This window comes from Zootoca vivipara, chromosome 15 (assembly GCF_965207765.1).
Source record: "Zootoca vivipara chromosome 15, rZooViv2.hap1.1, whole genome shotgun sequence".
NCBI classification, from domain to species: Eukaryota; Metazoa; Chordata; class Lepidosauria; order Squamata; family Lacertidae; genus Zootoca; species Zootoca vivipara.
In genome coordinates, this window is record NC_142598.1 from 5,087,547 (window position 1) to 5,107,863 (window position 20,317).

The 20,317-nt window shown below is 45.2% G+C and overlaps 1 protein-coding gene and 1 long non-coding RNA gene across 11 annotated transcripts in view; one reads left to right on the top strand and one right to left on the bottom strand.

Annotated features, from left to right (window-relative positions):
- Positions 1-20,317, top strand: part of WNK3 (WNK lysine deficient protein kinase 3) — a 90,233-nt gene that overhangs the window by 46,087 nt on the left and 23,829 nt on the right. For 5 of the 10 annotated variants that reach the window (XM_088658630.1, XM_088658629.1, XM_088658628.1 and 2 more), the window contains 9 exons: positions 1,304-1,497; positions 2,344-2,496; positions 5,236-8,139; positions 11,484-11,542; positions 13,184-13,331; positions 14,698-14,814; positions 15,286-15,435; positions 15,534-15,585; positions 18,413-18,547. In XM_088658630.1, the coding sequence (XP_088514756.1) occupies positions 1,304-1,497; positions 2,344-2,496; positions 5,236-8,139; positions 11,484-11,542; positions 13,184-13,331; positions 14,698-14,814; positions 15,286-15,435; positions 15,534-15,585; positions 18,413-18,547 (3,912 nt within the window). The remainder of the gene's footprint in view (positions 1-1,303; positions 1,498-2,343; positions 2,497-5,235; positions 8,140-11,483; positions 11,543-13,183; positions 13,332-14,697; positions 14,815-15,285; positions 15,436-15,533; positions 15,586-18,412; positions 18,548-20,317) is intronic. The other 5 variants (XM_088658634.1, XM_088658632.1, XM_088658633.1 and 2 more) reach the window with 5 other exon arrangements.
- LOC148683346 (uncharacterized) lies at positions 5,044-6,226 on the bottom strand. The gene is made up of 2 exons (XR_015947268.1): positions 6,167-6,226; positions 5,044-5,701 (listed from the first exon to the last, which is right to left on the bottom strand). It is a non-coding gene; the product is annotated as an uncharacterized LOC148683346 (long non-coding RNA).

Here is a 20,317-nt window from a genome sequence, read left to right on the forward strand (position 1 = left end):
AAGGTCTCAGGCAGGTTACTACAATTAAAACATAACATTAAAACAAGAGGGTCAAAACTAAGTACAATTCCAGTTACTGTACAATAAGACATTTGATTATTCCCAACCCAGAATAATGTTCCATTACAAATCAGACCTTATTTGGTGTTCTGTTTCCTCATCACCATTTGTTTGGCATAAAGATGTGATATTATTGCTTGGTTCCTTCACAAACAGCTCCATAAGTGTTGAATATTTCTGATAAGGATGCTGGCTTAAAGGTCAGGAGTTAGTCCTTGCCAAAGAGCATATAGTTCCCAAAACAAGGCATGGTTATGGGTTGGTGTCATTGGCAGAGCTGAGAAGAATTCAATGAAAAAGCCTTTGTTGCCTGATCAAAAGACCCGGATTTCAGAATTTACATGGAATGCAAGTTTGTCATGTTTATGCCTGCATAGGATTATGTTCTGATAATAAGTAGCTTTATCCTCCTTTGTTTTCACAACCATCTTGTGATGTAGGTTAGGGTATGGGAGGCTAAAGCACTGAACCTCATGGGCTTTGTAGGTCTGTGAACCCTAGTTTAAGCTCAGCACTCTATCCACTGCTCCAGACTGGCTCCTAGTAGAAGCAGGAGAGAATATTCCAAAGAGGTTTGGGGCATATGTACCTGAAGCATACTGTTCAATGGCAGAGTACCTGGTTTGTATGCATAATGTACCAGGTTCAAGCCATGACATCTCCACATAGACCTGAATTCTCATTCTTGTCTGAATCTCTGGAAAGTTTCTGCCAGCAAGTATAGACAACATAGACCAAACTGAATGAGGTGGACCAATGTTCCTGCCTGATTTAAAGCAGCTTCCTGTGTTCCATATAGAAAACTTACTGATGCCAGCTAAAAGCATAGGGTTGATTTTTTTAAAAAAAAGATTGGACCACCCTTCCTTGCCCTCAACTAGAATGCAGGCTTGCATTTTCTTGTATTATTTTCTCAAGTAAATATTTGATCCTTGTAGATGAGCCATTTCTAGACAGCTCCTGTTATGCCCAATGAAGTGCTATAGCAGTTGTTCCATCAGCACAAGCTTTTCATCTTACCAGACAGAAAGATGTCTCCTCTCCTACCCCCATGCAGTGTTCCCAATTTTGGGAGGTGGTGTATGGAGGGAGGAGAAGAGTGGGGAAGCTTCATTGCACTAGTTCATTAAGTCCCAAGTGGTTTGTCTGCATGGGGCAGTTATAGGGAGAAAGATGGGAATTATTATGGATTCTTCTGAAACAGCTTATCTTTTGTATTTTCCCTCCTCTTATACTGACGCAGCTGACAGTTTATCTGAGAGAGGAGCTGGTTCAGTTATACTTTCGGATGCCTCCAGCCAACATAGCCTGGCTTTCTCCTCGGAACAGATTATGGGCCCCCAGCAGGCCCCCAATCTCTCACAAGCTGAAAACAGTGTTCAAGGACACATCTACGCTTCCCAGCAGCTGGTGGGACATTACCAGTCGATGGCAGGGGTAAGTGACCTATCATTTTCTTAAATATGGTAAGAGAACTACTTGTATCGAGTTTCCAGAAATGTTGTCGTGACTGTGCTAGTCTTAGAGAAGGAATAAAATAAGATAGCTAAGGCAGTATCTTTTATTCAGTCGGCCTCTGTTGATTCAGGATACACAGAATTGAGAGCTATGCAGAATTCTTTGACAATTATAAAACTTCCTGAGCTTAATGGTAGGATACAAGTTAAAAGGATATAAATAAAATTTACATGTTTGGATTTCTCAGATAGAGGAGCATTAAACAAAATTGTGATTTCTCACCATTCTACCTTCCTTTTCTGCTCTGTGTCTTTTTAAAAAATATATAGATGTCAATTGTTTAAAGGTCCTAGGTTTCTCTAGTCTATGCATGTAGTAGAATTAAGATAGCCTAGAATGGGAGGAGTCCTGAACTTGTTCCACCATGTGTATCCAGAGGCACCCTTTATCATCCATTGAGTTTGCCTTTTCGTAGAATCATAGAATTGTAGAGTTGGAAGGGATCCCAAGGGATGCCTTGCAGGAGGAATGTTTTCCTAAGAATGGTGGTGAAAGGTGTAAGAGATGCATAGGGGCCCTTCCATACATTCTGTTAAGCTGTTGGATTCTGCAGTAAGTAATGTTACAACAATGTTTTGTGTGGCTCACCGATGCTATAGGTTCACAATCTTTGCTGTGGGTAACATGTCTCAGGATGATGTATCATTTCCCTAGGAGAATATGTTGCTGGAGAATGCAGGCAGGGCAGCTGAGACCAGGAGAGCTGAAGCACAGGCAATCGATTAGTTTTTCTATGAACGGTCCATTTAATTATCTTTTTGTTAGGTGCAACAACAGCCAGCAAATGTGGCCCACCCCAGCGCTTTACCACTAATCCAGTGTCAGCCTTCAACCCTACCCACCCACAGCTTGGCCCCCCCTGTGGTTCCTCAAGCCCAGGCGTCTCCTGTTGCACTTCAGCAGTTCACACCGAGGCTGGTAAGGGCTTCCAGGGATAGTCTGACTGATCTGATGGTCTTTTCAAACCGTCATTAAAAGAGCATCTCACAAGGGCATCTTGGACACTGAGCCATACACCTACAAGGGACTTTGCAATGACGAGAGCAGGCAGTCTTGTAAAGTGGGAGATAACGTAGCAGACGTTCTTGTTGTTGAATAAGAAGTCTGTCCGGATGATGTGTGCCACTATGGAGAAGTTGCATGGGGCACGTGTGCAGCCTCCAGGTTGTGGTGGGGGGAACATCCCCCAATTGACAGCAAATGTTGAATGGGTGATGGAGCTTGCTTCACAGTTGAAATTAAACTGCACATTGCAACATGTCCATGTGTAACATAAGCCTGGTGGTCATTTCTTCACTGCAAAGGATTCTCAAGAGGGGGCAATTTGCAATGAATGAATGACAGGGGAGAAAGAGTATCTGTCACTTTTCTTCTGAAACTTTTACTTCAATCTGCTTCCCCCCCAAGGGGATTTCACAGACATTTTTCTGAAATAAATGTGGCCTGAAAAACTGGCAGAAGAAAAGTGCTTGGTGAGGGAAAGGTTAAACACCCCCACCCGCACCCCGCTGCTTCTGTTTATAAACTGTCCTGTCTTATGAACACTGTGCAGTGGAAGAGGAGACACTGTTCTAATGTTTCACCTGCTTGCATTTTAAAAGGGGGGTTGGTCTTAAGTGCATCACAAAATGACACCTAGTAGGTGCCATGGCACTCCGGCACCGATACCCCATTCAGTGGTCACAATAACAAAGAATATAACTGGAACATAGGAAGCTGCCTTATGCAGAGTCAGATCATTGGTCCCTCCAGCTCAGTAGTGTATACGGTGGCTCTCCAGAGTTTCAGGCGGGTGTCTCTCCTAGCTCTACCTGGAGATGACAGAGATTGAAGTCAGGACCTTCTTCTGCATGCAAAGGAGATGCTCTGCCCCTGAGTTGTGGCCCTGTTCTGTCAGCATCAGGAGCTGCGGTGGTGGTGCAAACATTTTCATGTACAGAGTATTGCTGTTCTATCTCAAAGTATGCATTACATGCTAATGTGTGCAATGGTACCCCGAACTAACTGCTTTAGGAGAGAAAATCGGTAGAAGAAAGACAGTGCTCAACCCTATCTCTACCCATTGCTTTCATACATTTGTAGGTAATGATAGCTTAGCTCCAGGGCCATCTTAAGCACATCCAGCACCGTGGTGCAAAGGTCCCTCCAGCGTCCCCTCGCCTTCCCAAAATTTAGCCTGGGGCGGAGGGCACTGTCGGGGCTGCCTGACTACAGCCTGTTGCCAACACCCTCGCTGCTGCCCAGCGGCCATGAGGAGCTGGGCTGGCCAGCGAGTCGCTCAAGAGAGGCACACGGCACAGATGCCGCCAAGAGGGAGGCGAGGAGGAGCAGGAGAAGCCGCGGTGGCAACTCTGGTGACCCCCGAGCCTGCGTCCCGGCGTTGTTGCCTTTCTTCAGCCAATCAGGGTCAGCCTGCGCGTTTGTACACGGAGCCGAAAAGAGACGCCCGCCTTGCCCCAGTACCGCCACAGCCGAGGGATAGGAGGAGGTGGCGGCGGAGCCATAGGGCTTAGTGGCTCGTTGCGCCCCGCCAATGCTGGGGCGCCCCTGAGAGGCCGGTGCCCTGGTGTGACGAGCCGCTTGACCCTATGGGAAGGACGCCTCTGCTTAGCTCCAAACGCTCAGAAACTGATATCTCTGCAACAAGTTGTGTGCAGCAAGTGGAGAAATGCACGTTGCATAAAAATTAATTGTGCAGAAAGGCTCTTGCACAAGGCTGAGGAATTAGCTTGATAGGTGGGGCTGTGGTGGTTTGGTCATGGTGGACCTCACAAGGTGCTATACTTTATCTACAAAAGCACTGCTTTGGGAGAGGACAGAAGAACTCCACATTCAAGCAACAAGAATACATTAGTTACAATTAACTCCAAAATGGATACATTAGTTACAATTAACTCCAAAATGGTAGCTTTTGTAAATAAATTACTGTACTGTATACCATTTACAGTACTCTACCATCTTGTGGGAAAAACCACTTTGTAATTTTTGAGTGTGTGTGTCTGGAATTGATGCTAGCCCCTCTTTTCTTATGGCAGCTGCCTAAGCAGGCGTGCTTTGCTCTGAATATCTGATCCTGTGACAGTTGTAGGAGTTTTTATATGATGCAGTGGAGGCTGAAGCTTGAATGATACAATTCTGAGCTCTGTTTTAAGCAGAACTGAATGCACACTAGGAAAGGCTTGTAGAATGAAGCAGTGACAATCGGTTCCCTGTAGAATGTATTCATAGAATGGACCAACCTTCATGAAAAATAGTTCTTCTTCAGGCACCCTAAACATAAGAATTCAATCCATCATCCCACTCCTTCATTCTAGTTGGAACATAGCTAAGTTAAATACTGGTTGTCCAGCTACTGAAACACTTTTGAAATTGCATAGAAGTGCTAGTGGTTCTTTTCTACCCTTCATGTAGCTTATAGATAAGGTGGTTATTTTGGAGCACTGAATGTGTGTTGCCAAGGTGATGGAATTTTACAAGCGGCTGTTTATTAACTTATACAAAATCCCCTGAATGTTGATGTTCTTTCTACAAGTTCTTTTTGTTATAGTCTTCTCAGAGTGATTCTTCTGTTGGTGGTGATGGTGAAGTTCCGTATAGTAAGATTTGGAGAAAGGACAATCAGTTTAACCACTTTTAAAAATATCTTCTTCTCACCAGGCTCCAGATGCACAGATATCCCACAGTGCAGAAGGGCAGACATTGGATGGATCCATCATGGGAGTCCCTCAGCAGATCTCGACAGCCACTTCCCCTCAGACTATCCCTGCTCCACAGATGGTGAACCAACACCTGCCAGCTAACATACCGTTGACCTCTGCTGCTAGAATCAGTAGTCAGGCTTCAGCTGCTGCAGGATCAATGGAACTGGAGCATGCTTCTGCCAGCTTTGTGCCTGCTGGTCATTCACCTGTGCTACAGGGGCAGCCTTCAGTTCAGTTTGTCAACAATATGCCAAGTTTAGCACAGGCTCTTCCTAACCCTTCAGCTCTGCCATCAGTTCCACAGGGAGTTACATCCATTCAACAACCCCAGCAAGTTCCCCAGCAGGTATCAGCTGCACAGCAGCCCCAGCAGGTGGTGTCAGTTCAACAGATGCCCCAGCAAGTTCCCCAGCAGGTGGCATCTACACAGCAGGCTCCTCAACACATGGTGTCAATGCAGCAAGTTCCCCAGCAGGTGGCATCCATGCAGCAGTCCCAGCAAGTTCCCCAGCAGGTGGCACCCATGCAGCAGTCCCAGCAAGTTCCCCAGCAGGTGGCACCCATGCAGCAGCCCCAGCAAGTTCCCCAGCAGGTGGCATCCATGCAGCAGCCTCAGCAAGTTCCCCAGCAGGTGACAATGCAGCAAGTTCCCCAGCAGGTGGCAATGATGCAGCAGCCCCAGCAAATTGCCCAGCAAGTGGCATCCATGCAGCAGTCCCAGCAAGTTCCCCAGCAGATGGCACCCATGCAGCAGCCCCAGCAAGTTCCCCAGCAGGTGGCACCCATGCAGCAGCCCCAGCAAGTTCCCCAGCAGGTGGCATCCATGCAGCAGCCTCAGCAAGTTCCCCAGCAGGTGACAATGCAGCAAGTTCCCCAGCAGGTGGCACCCATGCAGCAGCCCCAGCAAATTGCCCAGCAAGTGGCACCCATGCAGCAGCCCCAGCAAGTGGCACCCATGCAGCAGCCCCAGCAAGTTCCCCAGCAGGTGACAATGCAGCAGGTTCCCCAGCAGGTGGTATCCATGCAGCAGCCCCAGCAAGTTCCCCAGCAGGTGACAATGCAGCAAGTTCCTCAGCAGGTGGCACCCATGCAGCAGCCCCAGCAAATTGCCCAGCAAGTGGCACCCATGCAGCAGCCCCAGCAAGTTCCCCAGCATGTTCCTCAGCAGGCGATGACCATGCAGCAGCCCCAGCATGTTCCTCAGCAGTTGGTGGCTATGCAACAGCCCCAGCAAGTTCCCCAGCAGATGGCACCCATGCAGCAGCAGCAAGTTCCATCCATGCAGCAGCCCCAGCAAGCGGCCTCTATTCAACAGCTTCAGCAGGCAGCAGCAATACAGCAGTCTCAGCATATTCCCCCACAAGTGGGCTCCATTCAGCAATCTCCACAAATTCCCCAGCAGGTTGGTTCCATTCAGCAGTCCCAGCAGGTTGTGCCAGTACATCAGGTCTCTGCCGTGCCACAGCCGATTGCACTTCCACAGTGCCCACAGTATCCCACGCTGCCCCTCGATGCTTCAGCACAGCCTTCCCTGGTGCAGCAAGAGCAGCAAACTATTCAGATGCACCAATCCACAGATCAACATCCTTGTGTAAGGCAACAGATGTTATACCACCTGCCTCTACAGCAGCAGAAACAAGAGCAGTTTCTTTTCCAGGGCAGCTCTTCAGAGCAGTTGGCAGCTGTTGCTCAACAAGTTGTAGAAAAGCCGCAGCAGGCTGAGCTCTCGGGTTCAACTCCAGAGCAGGTGGCTTATCCCATCCAGTACCACCTGCAAGCCCCAGAACAGCTAATATATCATACGCAGCCCCCCAACCAGCTCCCAGCTTCAGAGCAGCTGACACCTCAAGTGCAGCCCACCAACCAGCTCCAGGCGCCAGAGCAAGCAGCATGTCAGATGCATGTCGCTTACACAATGCAAGGCTCCGATCAGCCTCCGTGCACAGAGCAACTGGTCTATGCAGTCCCTGGAGTGTATCCAGGACAGCCCTTGGACCAACCAACATATCCAATGCAGTCTTTTTACCAAGGACAGGCAGCTTTTGTAACCCAACCAGCGCCATATCTAGTTCCACCTCCAGAGATCCAGCAGGCTCACTTAGCAGTACAGGTCGCAGATCAACGGAGTTTTGCCATGCGCTCTCCTGAGAAATCGTTATATACGCTGCAGGATAGTGGCACTGGCTGCATGGAGCAGCAAGTTTGCCTAGGGCAACCAGTGGAGGCCCATGCCTATCCCTCTGAGCAGCTCCAGCCTGAGCCATCAACATATCTGATCCAGCAGGATTCCGGCATAGGGCACCAGCAGCTGCAGCCTCCACAGTTTGCAGAAGGCCAACAGCCAGGATCGCAGGCCCCTTTTGTCCCATCTCAGCCATCTTTTATCCCGCAAATGCAGCCACAGGCGTCCTTTCAAGAGTTCAACCAGCATGCTGTTCCTCAGCCCCTCAACGCCACAGTCCCACAGTCTGCCCCAAACGCACCACAGACTGTGTCTTCCATGCCAGAACAGTCAGAGCCAGCTTATGCAAGGCAACAACCACCAGAACTGCCCGGGCACCTGCATGGTCCTAGCCTCCTCCAGCAACCTCCAGCATTTCAGCCAGTTGGCAATAACCAACCATTTACAGCTTCCTCAGTACAGTCAGCATATGTGCAGCAGCAGCAGCAGCAGCAGCAGCAGCAGCAGCAGCAACTGCCAATGTGCCAGGGGTCCGTGTTGCCTGCAGAGCCTGTGGTCCAGAAGCAGGTCCCTTCAAAGAGTTCTGGAGGAGCAGCAGCAGCCCTGAACCAGCAAGCATCCCTTAGCGCAGGGACACAGCCACACCAAGAACACATTCAAGGACAAGACATTTCACAGGTATATCATTTGGTTTTTTTTTAAAAAAATCTTGTTTCCTAGGATTCCACCCCCCCCCCACCTTCAAACGAAAAGAGAGTCACAACAAAATGGCTAAGTATTTCTTTTTAATGGTGATTGCATACTTTAGGGCCAAACTGGATGAGATGTTCCATGCTTCTGTATCTGGCTGTCAGGGCTCTCCCCAGGCCATGCCCCTCCACACTGGCCTGGCCTGCTTGAGTGTGTTTGGTGGGCTGGAAAGTGCCTTTGAGCTGTGATACGATCATGGATTGGCTGGATGCAGAGGAATGGTGGGAGGCACCAGCTGAGGACCCCCCCCCCACACACACACAAAGGGAAGAGGGCTCAGAACCAGGGGCTTGGTGGTGGCTGGTCAGAGAGAGAAGAGGGTGAAGCAGAAGAGGTGACAGGTGACAGAAGAGGTGACAGTGAGAAGGGAGAGACTGTGGCAGAGAGCAGTCCAGAGGTAGAGACAGAAACAGGCTGGGGAGGAATGGGCCAGAAGGCAGAGGGGCTGGCTGTGGAAGAAGTCGAGAGTCTCCCCCTCCCAGTGCGACCTCCCCGCTGGTCTCCTAGAACACGCAGAGAAATCAAGAGGGCAGGGCAGAGCCGGGTTGTGCGCAGACGCCCCCTGAGACTGAGTGGGAAAGACCCTGGAGAGAAGGGGTCCCAGTGGGCACTGGGAAGGCAGGAATCTTCAGTCCTTGCAACTGCTTCATCGGGGCAAGACCTTGAAAGAGTTGCCGAGACCAACAGGCTGGACTTGTGGTTTGTTTCCTTGAATAAAAGCCTCCATTGATTTATTGTTTTGTTGCTGCCCTACGCCTGGCTCCAGCCCTGACAGATGTGCCCCTTGCTTCCTGAATGAAGAGTGGAGAGGTGTGGGTTGATTCCCAGAGTGTAGCCTCCTGTGTACCAAGGCAAGAGTTGCATCTGTTGCTCGGCCCGCTTTTGCCCACCCCGCTTCTGGCACACAGGCCCTGGAAGGCAGCCCAGGAGGAAATGCAGCTCTCCAGCAGAAAAAGCTTTCTCTCCCCTACACAGTCCCCATAGCTTGGGTTTGTTTAGCATGGGATGGTGGTGACATTTTCTTCAGCGCAAACAAGACTCAACCAGAAACTCTTGTTATTTCTAGAGGGTGCAGAGTTAACCAAAAGTGTATCATGTTTTGTGTTTAATTTCTTGCAAATCAGATTTGCTTCTAATCTGCTTCACAAGTGGTATTTTTGACAAAGGTTTTAGATCAACTGGCAGGCATAGCCTTCCGTGAGTGCTACATGCAAGACTGGATTTAAACAATGGAACCATTGTTCTAATCCAGTAGCCCTGTCAGGAAAAAAGAGGGCAACCCTAGTCCCTCCTTTCTTTGACTATAGTCACACCTCTGCCAACCTGATGGTTGCCTTGTAGCTCAGTCGGCAGAGCATGAGACTCTTAATCTTGGGGTTGTGCCCCACATTTGGCAAAAGATTCCTGCATTGCAGGGGGTTGGACTAGATGACCCTTGTGGTCCCAATTCTATTATTTTCTTTCTGCTTCCTCTTAGCTGGCCCTGCTTTGTCCAGCCACACTGTCTTTCAACCAGCAGTGTTCACCCAGCATTCTTCTCCACCCCTTTAACACAGCTTTGACTGCCTTGTTTCAATGGTCTTCTCCTTTTGTTGGTCACTTTCTCCTTATCCCTGTCTCTTTTCCTCTGCTTCTACCACCTGCTGTTCTTTTAGGTTTCTGTGACTGCTTCCACACTTGACATGTACTGCTCCCTTACTCATGCAAGATGGCATCTTCCTCTCACCTTTTCCCTGTTCCACTTCCTTTTTTATGAGCTTAGAAAATGCAACTTTTTCTCAACTCTTTTCGTAGCTGCATACATTCCCTGGGCATTGGTGGGCTACTGTGCTGTTATTCTGGCCTATAGTGACCTGTATAGATTGTTCCACCCTTTTTCTAGATTGCTGTCCCTACTTTTTCTCTCTCTGGTTTGTTTCTCCTCTCTAAGTATTAGTTTTATCAGTTTGACCTTTCTCTTTCCAAAAAGTGTTGCACTTTTTCTCCCACTCCTTCTTACATTGCAGCAATGGGGGGACATGAGTTCCGTGAAGGAGGAGGTAGTCTTCCCTCCCCGCTGGTCCCAGTGACCCCCCCCCCAATAGCTGCCAAGTTTTCCCTTTTCTCACGAGGAAGCCTATTCAGCATAAGGGAAAATCCCTTTTAAAAAGGGATAACTTGGCAGCTATGCCCCCCCCTCTCAGTAACTGGAGTTGGGTTAAGAGGGACTCAGAACCTGGCTGCAGAACAAAGTGTTAGGGTCTGCCTTCAAGAAGTGTGGAGGTTGAGTTGCTCTTCAACTTTCAGCTGAAAGCAGAACCAAAATGATGAGGGATTGCTAAATCATCCATACCTGGAAGCACCTTTTATCTCTGTTCATTGCAAACTCTTCCCTGTTCTTTTGGCTACCTGAGCCCCTTGTTCCTTAGTTAGCTTCATCGTCTCCTGAAACCTCTTCTTGCTCATCTTGCCTATCTTGACAAGATAGCTCTTGTCCTTAGGGTTAGCATACAGTTTCAGTTCTAGACAATCTGATTTCTCATTTCAGAGGAGAAACTATCTGTGAGCATCCCCTGTTGCCTATTTTGTGTTCTCAGCACTTTCCTTGTTGCAGTTGTGTCTGTGGATAAAGGTTTCTCCATTCTCCTGCATATCTAATCATGCCACCAGTGTTATTTGTAGCTATTTGTGACACCTTCAAACTACGTATTGGATTATAGACTGTAATCTAGTGATCCAGCACAATGCTGTGTCTATTCAATAAAAAGGAAAAATGTTGTGGATAAACTAGGTTCAACTTCCTTAGAGTGTTTTATCCTTTCCGCTTTGCATGCAAGAGGTGGTCATTCTAATGATCTTTAGAGACTGTCTTTAACTTTAGAGTAACTTGCCTCAGCTTTCCACTTTTATGACTTTTATTTTCACTTTTTCTCCTGGGATTGCAAATAGCAAGCATACATTTCTGAGACTGTAAATATTTTCCTAACCATGGATGGGAAATAATTTCAAAGCAAATGCAAAGCTTGGAATAGAATCTCGAGAGCTAGATATTATTCGAGGTTATCTTTAGAACTGGTGCTGAATGCTACTAAGAAGAAGAAGTAGTAGAAGAAGAAAAAAGCAGATCCAGGTCCTGAGGATGTCAGTCTGGAAAAGTATGACTGTGTTCCATTTCAAACACACAAATTGTTTGCATTTTGTGTAATTACTTAATTTGCTTAGTATCGCTGCATCCAGGTGAGGATGGCAAATGCAGAACCAACATAATTAATTTTCTCCCTCCCTATTTCTAGGCTTCCGTCTTGGTACCAGAACAACAGCCATCAGTTCAAAAGCAGGATTTTGTTCAAGGGTGAGTCTGCTCCAAGGTTAATTCCTTGGCCTGGTGAAAGGCAGGAATGCTAAGTGCATGGAGATCAAAACTAGTGGACATCTCCATTTTCTATACAGAGAAGACAAGCTCAAGGCTTGCAGAGGGGTGGGAAGGGGGGAGTTCACTTCAACCAGAAGAATGCTGGCAGAGTTGTGGTAGGGAGAAACATTATTGAAGCATATGTACACAAAGATAGGAACTCTCATCATTCTCTACCTGCTAAGAACTTCAGTTAAATTTAGGGAAGTAAATACTTAGGATAACTATTAGAATATTCTGATCTAAGCAGTAGTGTGCTAGAAAGTTAAGTTATGGATTTCACTGGAAGACATTAGGTTTGGGATTCCCAGCAATTGCTAGTCCTCAATGCCAGCGCCAAACCTTTTACTAAATGAGATGTGGGCTAAATGGCACCTTCCCTAGCCCCACCTCACAGACTAAGGTCACCAGTTGAAAAGATTTTGCTACATCAATCTCTCCTTCCTCCCCGGTTATGTTGCCACCCCCTTGATGCAGGGTCCAGCCCTGTGCCTTATTACCTTAAGGCAAGGACTAGTCCTAGTCTCCCCATAACCCCCCTCCTTCTGTACATCTGTTTACTGAATTTTCTGTGCTCTCATACAGCCATGCCCCTGCTTTAGCTGGCTGTTTTTACAGTTTGTAGTATGTGGGAAACTGTTACTGGGGTTGCTAGGATATCTGTGGCATGTGTTCGGCAGTTGATAGCCAGGCCGTGACTGAATCCTGTTGACCACATGCACTAAACCAGCAACAGAAGTGGAAATGCCCAGCAGCTGCCTATTGATTGCATCCTCTAGGACTGGCATCTGAGGCAAAGGTGCCATCCATTAGATTGCTCTGCATGCTACTCCAAGCACCACTAAGACAAAGTAAAGAGAAGAATAGTAAGAAAATGTTTGTGAAGTACTTTTCCTGAGTGTCAGCAGTACTTTAGAAGACACTTCGTACACACCTACAAAGTTGTGTGGGAGCAAGTTCTCCATGGCTTCCCTACATCCATTTTGTTGCAGTAACCTTAAGTGCAGTAATCTGGGTCTTTCTCACCTGATCATTGCCTAGAGGACAGCTGATGGAAGGGTAGGCATTGTTGGCCTAGAAAGAAGCCAGGGAAATCCCGCTATCTCACGGATAGGGTAATGTATACAATAGGGGAACCATCAACAGCCCTGTAAGCTAAGCTAATATTCTCCCCATTACAGATGCAGTGTGTCTGTCTCTCTGTGTGTAGATGAGACTGGGAGAAATGTGGTTTGTCCAAGGAACCTATGTGAATTTCACCCATGTGAATTTATGTGTTTAACCATCAATGGTAGTGTGACAAAATAAATGCATATATACCATAGACAGCATTGTCTGCCTATGGTACCTAACCACCTTCAACTCACTTAAAAAGTAGTGTTTGTCGCCAGCCCTACTTTGATCTATTTCCCTATTCAAATATTGAATAGGTTTGTGGCTGTGAGGTAATGCAAGCCCTCATTTGGGCTAGTTGATAAAAGGAAAACAAAAATTTACTTAAATTAATGTTCAGAAGTTACAGAGAGCAAGGTCTCAGTGTGCTCCTTCTAAGAGTGCTAACCTCTTTTCCTATCTTTTAAGGCCAATTCCTGATGTAGCCATTCAGAAGGAAGGTACCAATGGATGTGACCTTCCAAGTGGAAATGGCAAACAAGACAAAAGCAAGCAACGGAGAGCTTCCTGTGCCCGAACAGAGAAGGGAACCAAATTTCAGCTCACTGTGCTGCAGGTGTGCATGTTTTAAAAATCTAGGCTAAACCATGTATAGCTCCAGAATAGAATTCAATGGAATAATATCTGCCTGGAAAATATTTTTGAGGTTGTTTATCTGAGCTCTGCTACCACCGTTGTACAAATTCCCATTTGCAAGCAATGCTTTAATGACTATAAATTCTGCAACTATGTGTGGAATTCAGTTGGAGTATGTGTCCAGAGAATGAGATCCACTAATGCAATGAGACTTTTCCACCCTCTCCTTGCCCTGCATGACCCCTAAACCTTTTCTGAGTTTTCCCCCAACCCTCCAGAGCAGATTTAAATGGTGCAGGAGGGTGCACAGGGGTAGGAGAGGGTGGAAAGTTCCATTGTACGGACATTGTTCTGCACATGCAATGACTTAGTTGAATCCTGCCCTTGGACTCCAGATAATCATTTGTTTATCTGGTTAATATATGTTATGAAGAAGCCCTTTGGCTCAGTCAATTCTTATATTCACAGATGATATTTCAGGGGGCACCTCAATATGGGGAAACAGAATAGCAAATTGTTATTTTAACACCATCTTTGAGCAGAAGAGCACCTTTATGACTTTGATAATGTCAGATGTGCCTAGAATCAGTTTTTGTGGATGGTAAATTGTGGGATGAATTTTGAGACTTGCAAAATGGACTGATAAAAAAAATTGATTTATCCAATGTTGTACACAATTAATGTTTATATTCTGGTTTGTGTGTCTAGTGTCAGAGATACCGGTAGCAGATGACTTCACAGTTTTTTGTGTACAGTATCTTTTTAGCTTAAGTTTATTCTTGCTGCTTCACGAGATCAGAAAGGAATGGGTTCAGGTCAATTGCTTTTAAAACAACGTAATGTGTGAACAGGATCTAGAATCCATTCCAAATGTTATTGAAGGCAAGTATTTGGAATCAGTCATAACTGGAGGGGAAAATTTGAATATAGTCTTTGGGGGAAGAAGTATATTTTCAAGCCTCCAGCAAATGCTTATAAAGTCTTTTGATGGAATATTTGAAACTGAGGTCACTAAATCCCAAAGACCATCAAGTGCTGGCATTTTCAACAGATGCCAAATTCTACAGAAATGAATCCTATCTATATTCATTATCATACTATAGGACATATAATGTGTACATAATTATCTATTTAAAACAAAAATCTATTTAAAACAACAAAGATAATAGGTAGTGTTAAACCTTTTTAGTTATTGGTGCTTTGCTGCTTCAGCCTTTGGACAAGTGCTGTCATTTTACAGGATTGGTGTCACACCAGTCAGGTAGAGGTGGTCTTTGCTAAGAATTGGAGAAGAAGAGGCAGGTTCTGACTCTATCTAATTACACAATTCCCCCCCTTTCAATCAGGTGTCAACATCGGGGGACAACACTGTGGAGTGCCAACTCGAGACTCATAACAACAAGATGGTCACATTTAAATTTGATGTTGATGGAGATGCTCCGGAAGACATTGCTGACTACATGGCAAGTTTCATAGAGCCTGCTTTCCACTAGAGATTTCTTGTTCAAATGTTTGGGTTGCTCAAGACAATGTGTCTTATTCATAGCATTTCTCAAGATATGGAAACCCCTGAGGTCTAACCTTAGTCTTCCACTTGACATGCCCTTGACTTGCACAGATTATTTTGAGAACTAACTTTGAGAGGCTTTGGGGAAAGATCCTAAAAATGGGGCTGCTAGAGGAATCAGTGAAAACTGGGCATGGAGGTCTGACTAAACTCACCCTCCCAGGCACTGTCGCCTTTGGAAACGTCACATGTAAGGACTTCAAGACATGCGTTTTAAAAATCCTTAAACCATTCGAACTAACCTAAGTTATGATTTCAGGTTTGCTGCAGACTCCTGCAGGCCCATCTGTTGTTCCTTGCATTAATAAGATTCAAAATGGTGTTTTAGCCCTAAACACTAGAAACCTGTTTTTTCCTTCCCTGTTAGGTTGAAGATGACTTTGTGTTGGAAAATGAGAAAGAGAAATTTGTTGATGAACTGAAGGCTATTGTTTGCCAGGCCCAGGACATCATCCGCAGTCTTCCGGTTGAAGAGCGAACTACTGGCACAGAGTCTACACCTTCTGATCTTACCCAAGTAAGTTATGTTTGTTTAGTGATACCACTTTTCTGGGAAAGTGTGTGCTTGTATTGGGAAATTCCCTTTTTATATTTATCTATTCATTTTTAATTCAGACAGGATCTTCTGAACAAGTTCAGATAAACCCAGCATCTACTCAAACTGGCAGTAAGTAACTATTTTAAAACATTTAACATTGAAGGTCAAACAAAAAACAAAACAAAACCACCCTCCTTAAAGGTGAAAGTGATTAAAATAGTGGATATTTTGACAGGAACTAAAGCAGATTGTTCCTTGTCAGTTAGGCTGACTTTTGTCTCTCAAATTTTCTTATGGAAGTTCACGTCTTAGGTGGAGTCATCTTGGCACATTGATTCTCTGCAATGGTCCTGATAACTGTATGGGAAGATTCTAAAGATTTTGAGTGGCATTATTCAAGGCTAAAATAAGACATTTAGAAGGCTTCTATCAATTAAACAGTATATACATTTAAAATAAATAAATAAACAAGTTCTTAATGAGTATAGCCAAATTGGTATCAATTCTGGGGGTGGTTTGATGTAGCTGAGCAAAGAAAAAGGTCTGGATTTTACCTTTAGGAAACTAGAATCCAAATTCCTTCATTGTGGTTGGTAGTGATTCTTTACATTATCCTAAAGCAGGTCAAGTTACAAGCCAGCTTCCATACTTCTAGAAGGATAGCCAATTAGGTGCCCTCCAGATGTCGTTGGACTACATGGCCAAGTTGCTGGGGCTGATGGGACTGGAGTAGGATAATAACTAGAGGGCATCATGCTGTCTACCCCTAACTTACAGTTTGTGATGTGGTTTGAAGTGACTGAAAATCTAGCCAGTTCAAAATTTACTTCTTGAGGTTGACTACAAAAATACTCCTATGTTTATGTAGCAAATATCACGTGTGGTGTCATCAGTTGTGAAATGTGGCGTGCAGATTTAAATGGCTGAGTTTCCATTTAAGAAATACAGAAGCAATGGTTGAAAGAGGGAAAGATGCTCTCTCTTGTGTATGGGATTTTTCTTAGTGGAAAGTGAAATAGGAATGCACACTGTCAACTGTGTTTCTTTACGTGATATGAAGGCAGTTACTTACCAAGATGGACTACTTTTCAAGCGGATCAGAAGAGTCCAACATTTTACTTGGCTACTCTTTGTTCCATTAACACTGAATGATCTCTTTTTCTCTGATTCTGGTATGACCTTTGTATCAACAGAACAATGCCAGTGGTATGTTTGTTTGTTACCCACAAGTTGAGCATCTGTCTGCTCTTGATTTGCCATTTCTTCCTGCTCCAGTGCATTTATATTTTTTTGTCCCTGGAGGACTGGAACACTTTGGCCAGGATCCAACAAACCATAGTTCCATGCAATTAAGGGGAACTTTGGGTGTGTTTCTGAAAGAGAAAATCTTCCTTACTGCATGTCAGAGCAATTCTGAAACTGAGGAGAACCTTTCAAAAGCAGACTGTGTTATAGCACAGGGATCAGCTGTTCAAAGATATGTGTATATATATATATTTAAATCAAGCATGTTTAAAGCCTGAAGCTATTGTGCTGAACACATTGATAAATGTTTATTCGGACTACTAATAAGAGGTACATATTACAGTTACTTGTTTGTTAAATTTGTATCCCACCAAATGGTGTTCAAGGCAGCAAACGGTGTTCAAGCGATAAATGTAGATACTGTTCCCAATGGCAGAGTGTTACAGGTTTTTGTCTCATACCAACAAGTGTTCTTAATACAGTATGGTATAAGCGGAGTAAGCACTATGATAAAAATGAGGTGTACAATGCCATCCAGGTCCAACTTAGAGAGTCCTCTCTTCTTGAGCCAGAAGGAAATGCTGGATTAAAAGTAAATCTACTGAAACTGGATAATGACCCTATTATTTTATGGATAATTTTTGAATCATATGTCCTTGTTAAATGATTTGAGCTTCTTAACTTGCAGCCTAGAGTCATGGGCTAGTTTCTGGTAATTTGGTGGTACTGTTTGTGAGAAATAGTAGTGTAACAGAATATTCCTGTTGTCGTCTGAGCAATGTGACATGGCAAAACCTGCAACCAGTGCACCAACACATGCCTGATCCTGACTTATTTATTTATTGCATTTATATCCCACTTTTTTCTCCAAGGAGCTCAAAGTGGTATAGATGGTTCTCCTCCTCCTCATTTAATCCCCACAACAACCCTGTGAGGTAGGTTAGGCTGAGAGGCAGTGACTGGCCCAAGGTCACCCAGTGATCTTCATGGCCATATGGGGATTTGAGACCTGGTCTCCCAGGCCCTTGTCTGACATTCTAACCACCACACTGGCTTTAGTGAAGACAGGGATGGGAAAGGAGGTACATGCATGGCACAATGCAAACTCTAAAGCAGAGCTTTCCAAACTGTGTGTCATGACATGTTAGTGTGTCGGCTGCGGTGTGTAGGTGTGTCACACAAATGCTCCCCACACTCCTCCCAGGGCTGGAAAGGGGTTAGTTTAGCTTCTGGTTTGCTAGTAAAACTGAACTACTGCGTTGCGAAATTGTGCATGTCAAAAAAATGTGTCACCAACATGAAAAGTTTGGAAAGCTCTGATAGTCCCTATAAATCAAAGGGGAAAGCAGCAGAACTCAGGCAAAGCCAAGGAAGGATGGCTTCACCGGCAGCATTCATTTTTTTCTATGCAAGTACACTGATCCAAGGAAACTGGAGAAAGTCAGATCACTTGGGCCCATGGCAACAATCCCACTCTGATCAATTGAGTTTGTTATGGTACTCCTTAAGTCTATTAGAGTTGCAGCCTTGGTGCCTTAAGGCCAATTCCAGAATCCTGACTGCTAGGCCTTGCTGTTCCTAATGCTTCTGCTCACAGCAGCAGTGATGTTCTCATAGTACTGTTTAAGCACATCTTGATTTTGTTTCTTGTTAGGCACATGAAAGATGGTAGAGGAATGATCATCCCCTGTACTTCTTTTTTCCCTCACAGGTGAATCCGCTCCTCAGTCATCCCCTGTTGGCCGCTGGAGATTTTGCATCAATCAAACAATAAGGAACAGAGAAACCCAGACACCTTGCACTCTTCTACAGTCAACTACAGCTGCCCCGGGGTGTCAGATAACAGGTGAACATGTGATGCAGTAGAAAGCTTGACTCGATTTTGACTTGTTTGTGGTAAAGTGTAGCATCTGTACAGTTTTTAATGCTTTAATGCTGCTGAAGATCAGAAATCACTTTGTCAGGAAGAACCCTCCCCCCCTTCAACATTTTTCCCATGAAGGCAAGAAGCCATTCTCTATCCCTTGGCATAGCGACTCCTGTCTAGTACAGAAAGCATGGTCATAGAATAATAGACTCATAAAATGGCAGAGTTGGAAGGGACCAATAATACCAGTTGCTTATTGTTCTGTCCCATCAGCATCTGATTAGCTCCTGTGAGAACAAGATGCTGGAACAGCATGCCTTTGGTCCTGATTCAATAGGGGTGTTCTTATGTGTAACATATGACAAACTTCCTTACAAAACTCCTGAATCATAGAATCAGAGAGTTGGAAGAGACCACAAGGGCCATCCAGTCCAACCCCCTGCCAAGCAGGAAACACCATCAAAACATTCCTGACAGATGGCTGTCAAGCCTCTGCTTAAAGACCTCCAAAGAAGGAGACTCCACCACACTCCTTGGCAGCAAATTCCACTGTCGAACAGCTCTTACTGTCAGGAAGTTCTTCCTAATGTTTAGGTGGAATCTTCTTTCTTGTAGTTTGAATCCATTGCTCCGTGTCTGCTTCTCTGGAGCAGCAGAAAACAACCTTTCTCCCTCCTCTATATGACATCCTTTTATATCTTTGAACATGGCTATCTTATCACCCCTTAACCTTCTCTTCTCCAGGCTAAACATACCCAGCTCCCTAAGCCATTCCTCATAAGGCATCATTTCCAGGCCTTTGACCATTTTGGTTGCCCTCCTCTGAATTCTCCCCAGTTGATTCCCTGCCTTCACCCAGCATAGAGCATTGCTTTGTTGTTCCCTTCTCATAATCTGAACTCCATACCTTTACACTTTGTGCTCCTCCCAGAAAGATGTTCCTGTGCTACCTACTTCCTCTTTCTTAAAACAGAATTTTTAAAAAATCAGTCTATTTTTCTTGACTTTCCCTTCCTCTTTTATGGCGCCTTCAGGCAGGCAGAAAGCCAACAAGAAAGGGAAAAATGCAACATATTAGGCTAGTTAAGGAAGCAAAAATTAAAAAGAAGCCAACTGCAGCTACTATGGAGCCTCCCACTGAGACCTTTATTAGCAAGAGCTAAATCACCTGTAGATTTGCAACTCTCACCTCCTGAGCCATCTCAGCCGACATCCCAGGCAGCATTTGTCTCCTTGGAGACCAGATCAGCCTCCAAAGAAATACCCTTCCATCCGCTTTGTTTAAAAAAAATAAAAAAAAAAATAGTTGAGATGGGCTAGCCCACTTCAGAACACCAAGCCAACCAAACAAAAAGCCACCAGACTAGCTCAGAGGATTGTATACTGTTTCCCCTCAGGCATTGGAACAGTTAAAAGTCCCAGTTGTGGTTACTGCAGTGGAAGCCCTTTTATTGGACTCAATCCTCCCTAGGCACAATGACACATTTTCCCGAGAAACCAGTGAAAAGAAGGCAGACCACATTTTTATTTAAAGTCCTGTCCTGGCTGCTGTCTTTACCTCTTTAAATGCTGCTATAGCTATGGTTCTTTGGCTGGAGGATATACTGCAAAATAAGGATTGGGACAACAATACCCAGAGGGTATTGGTCAGACTTACCACGGCATCAACATTCACTCCAATGTCAGCCTAGGTGTTGTTCAGCCTTCTTCAAGGATCATTGTAGCATTCACAGTAGCTAGAAGGTCCCT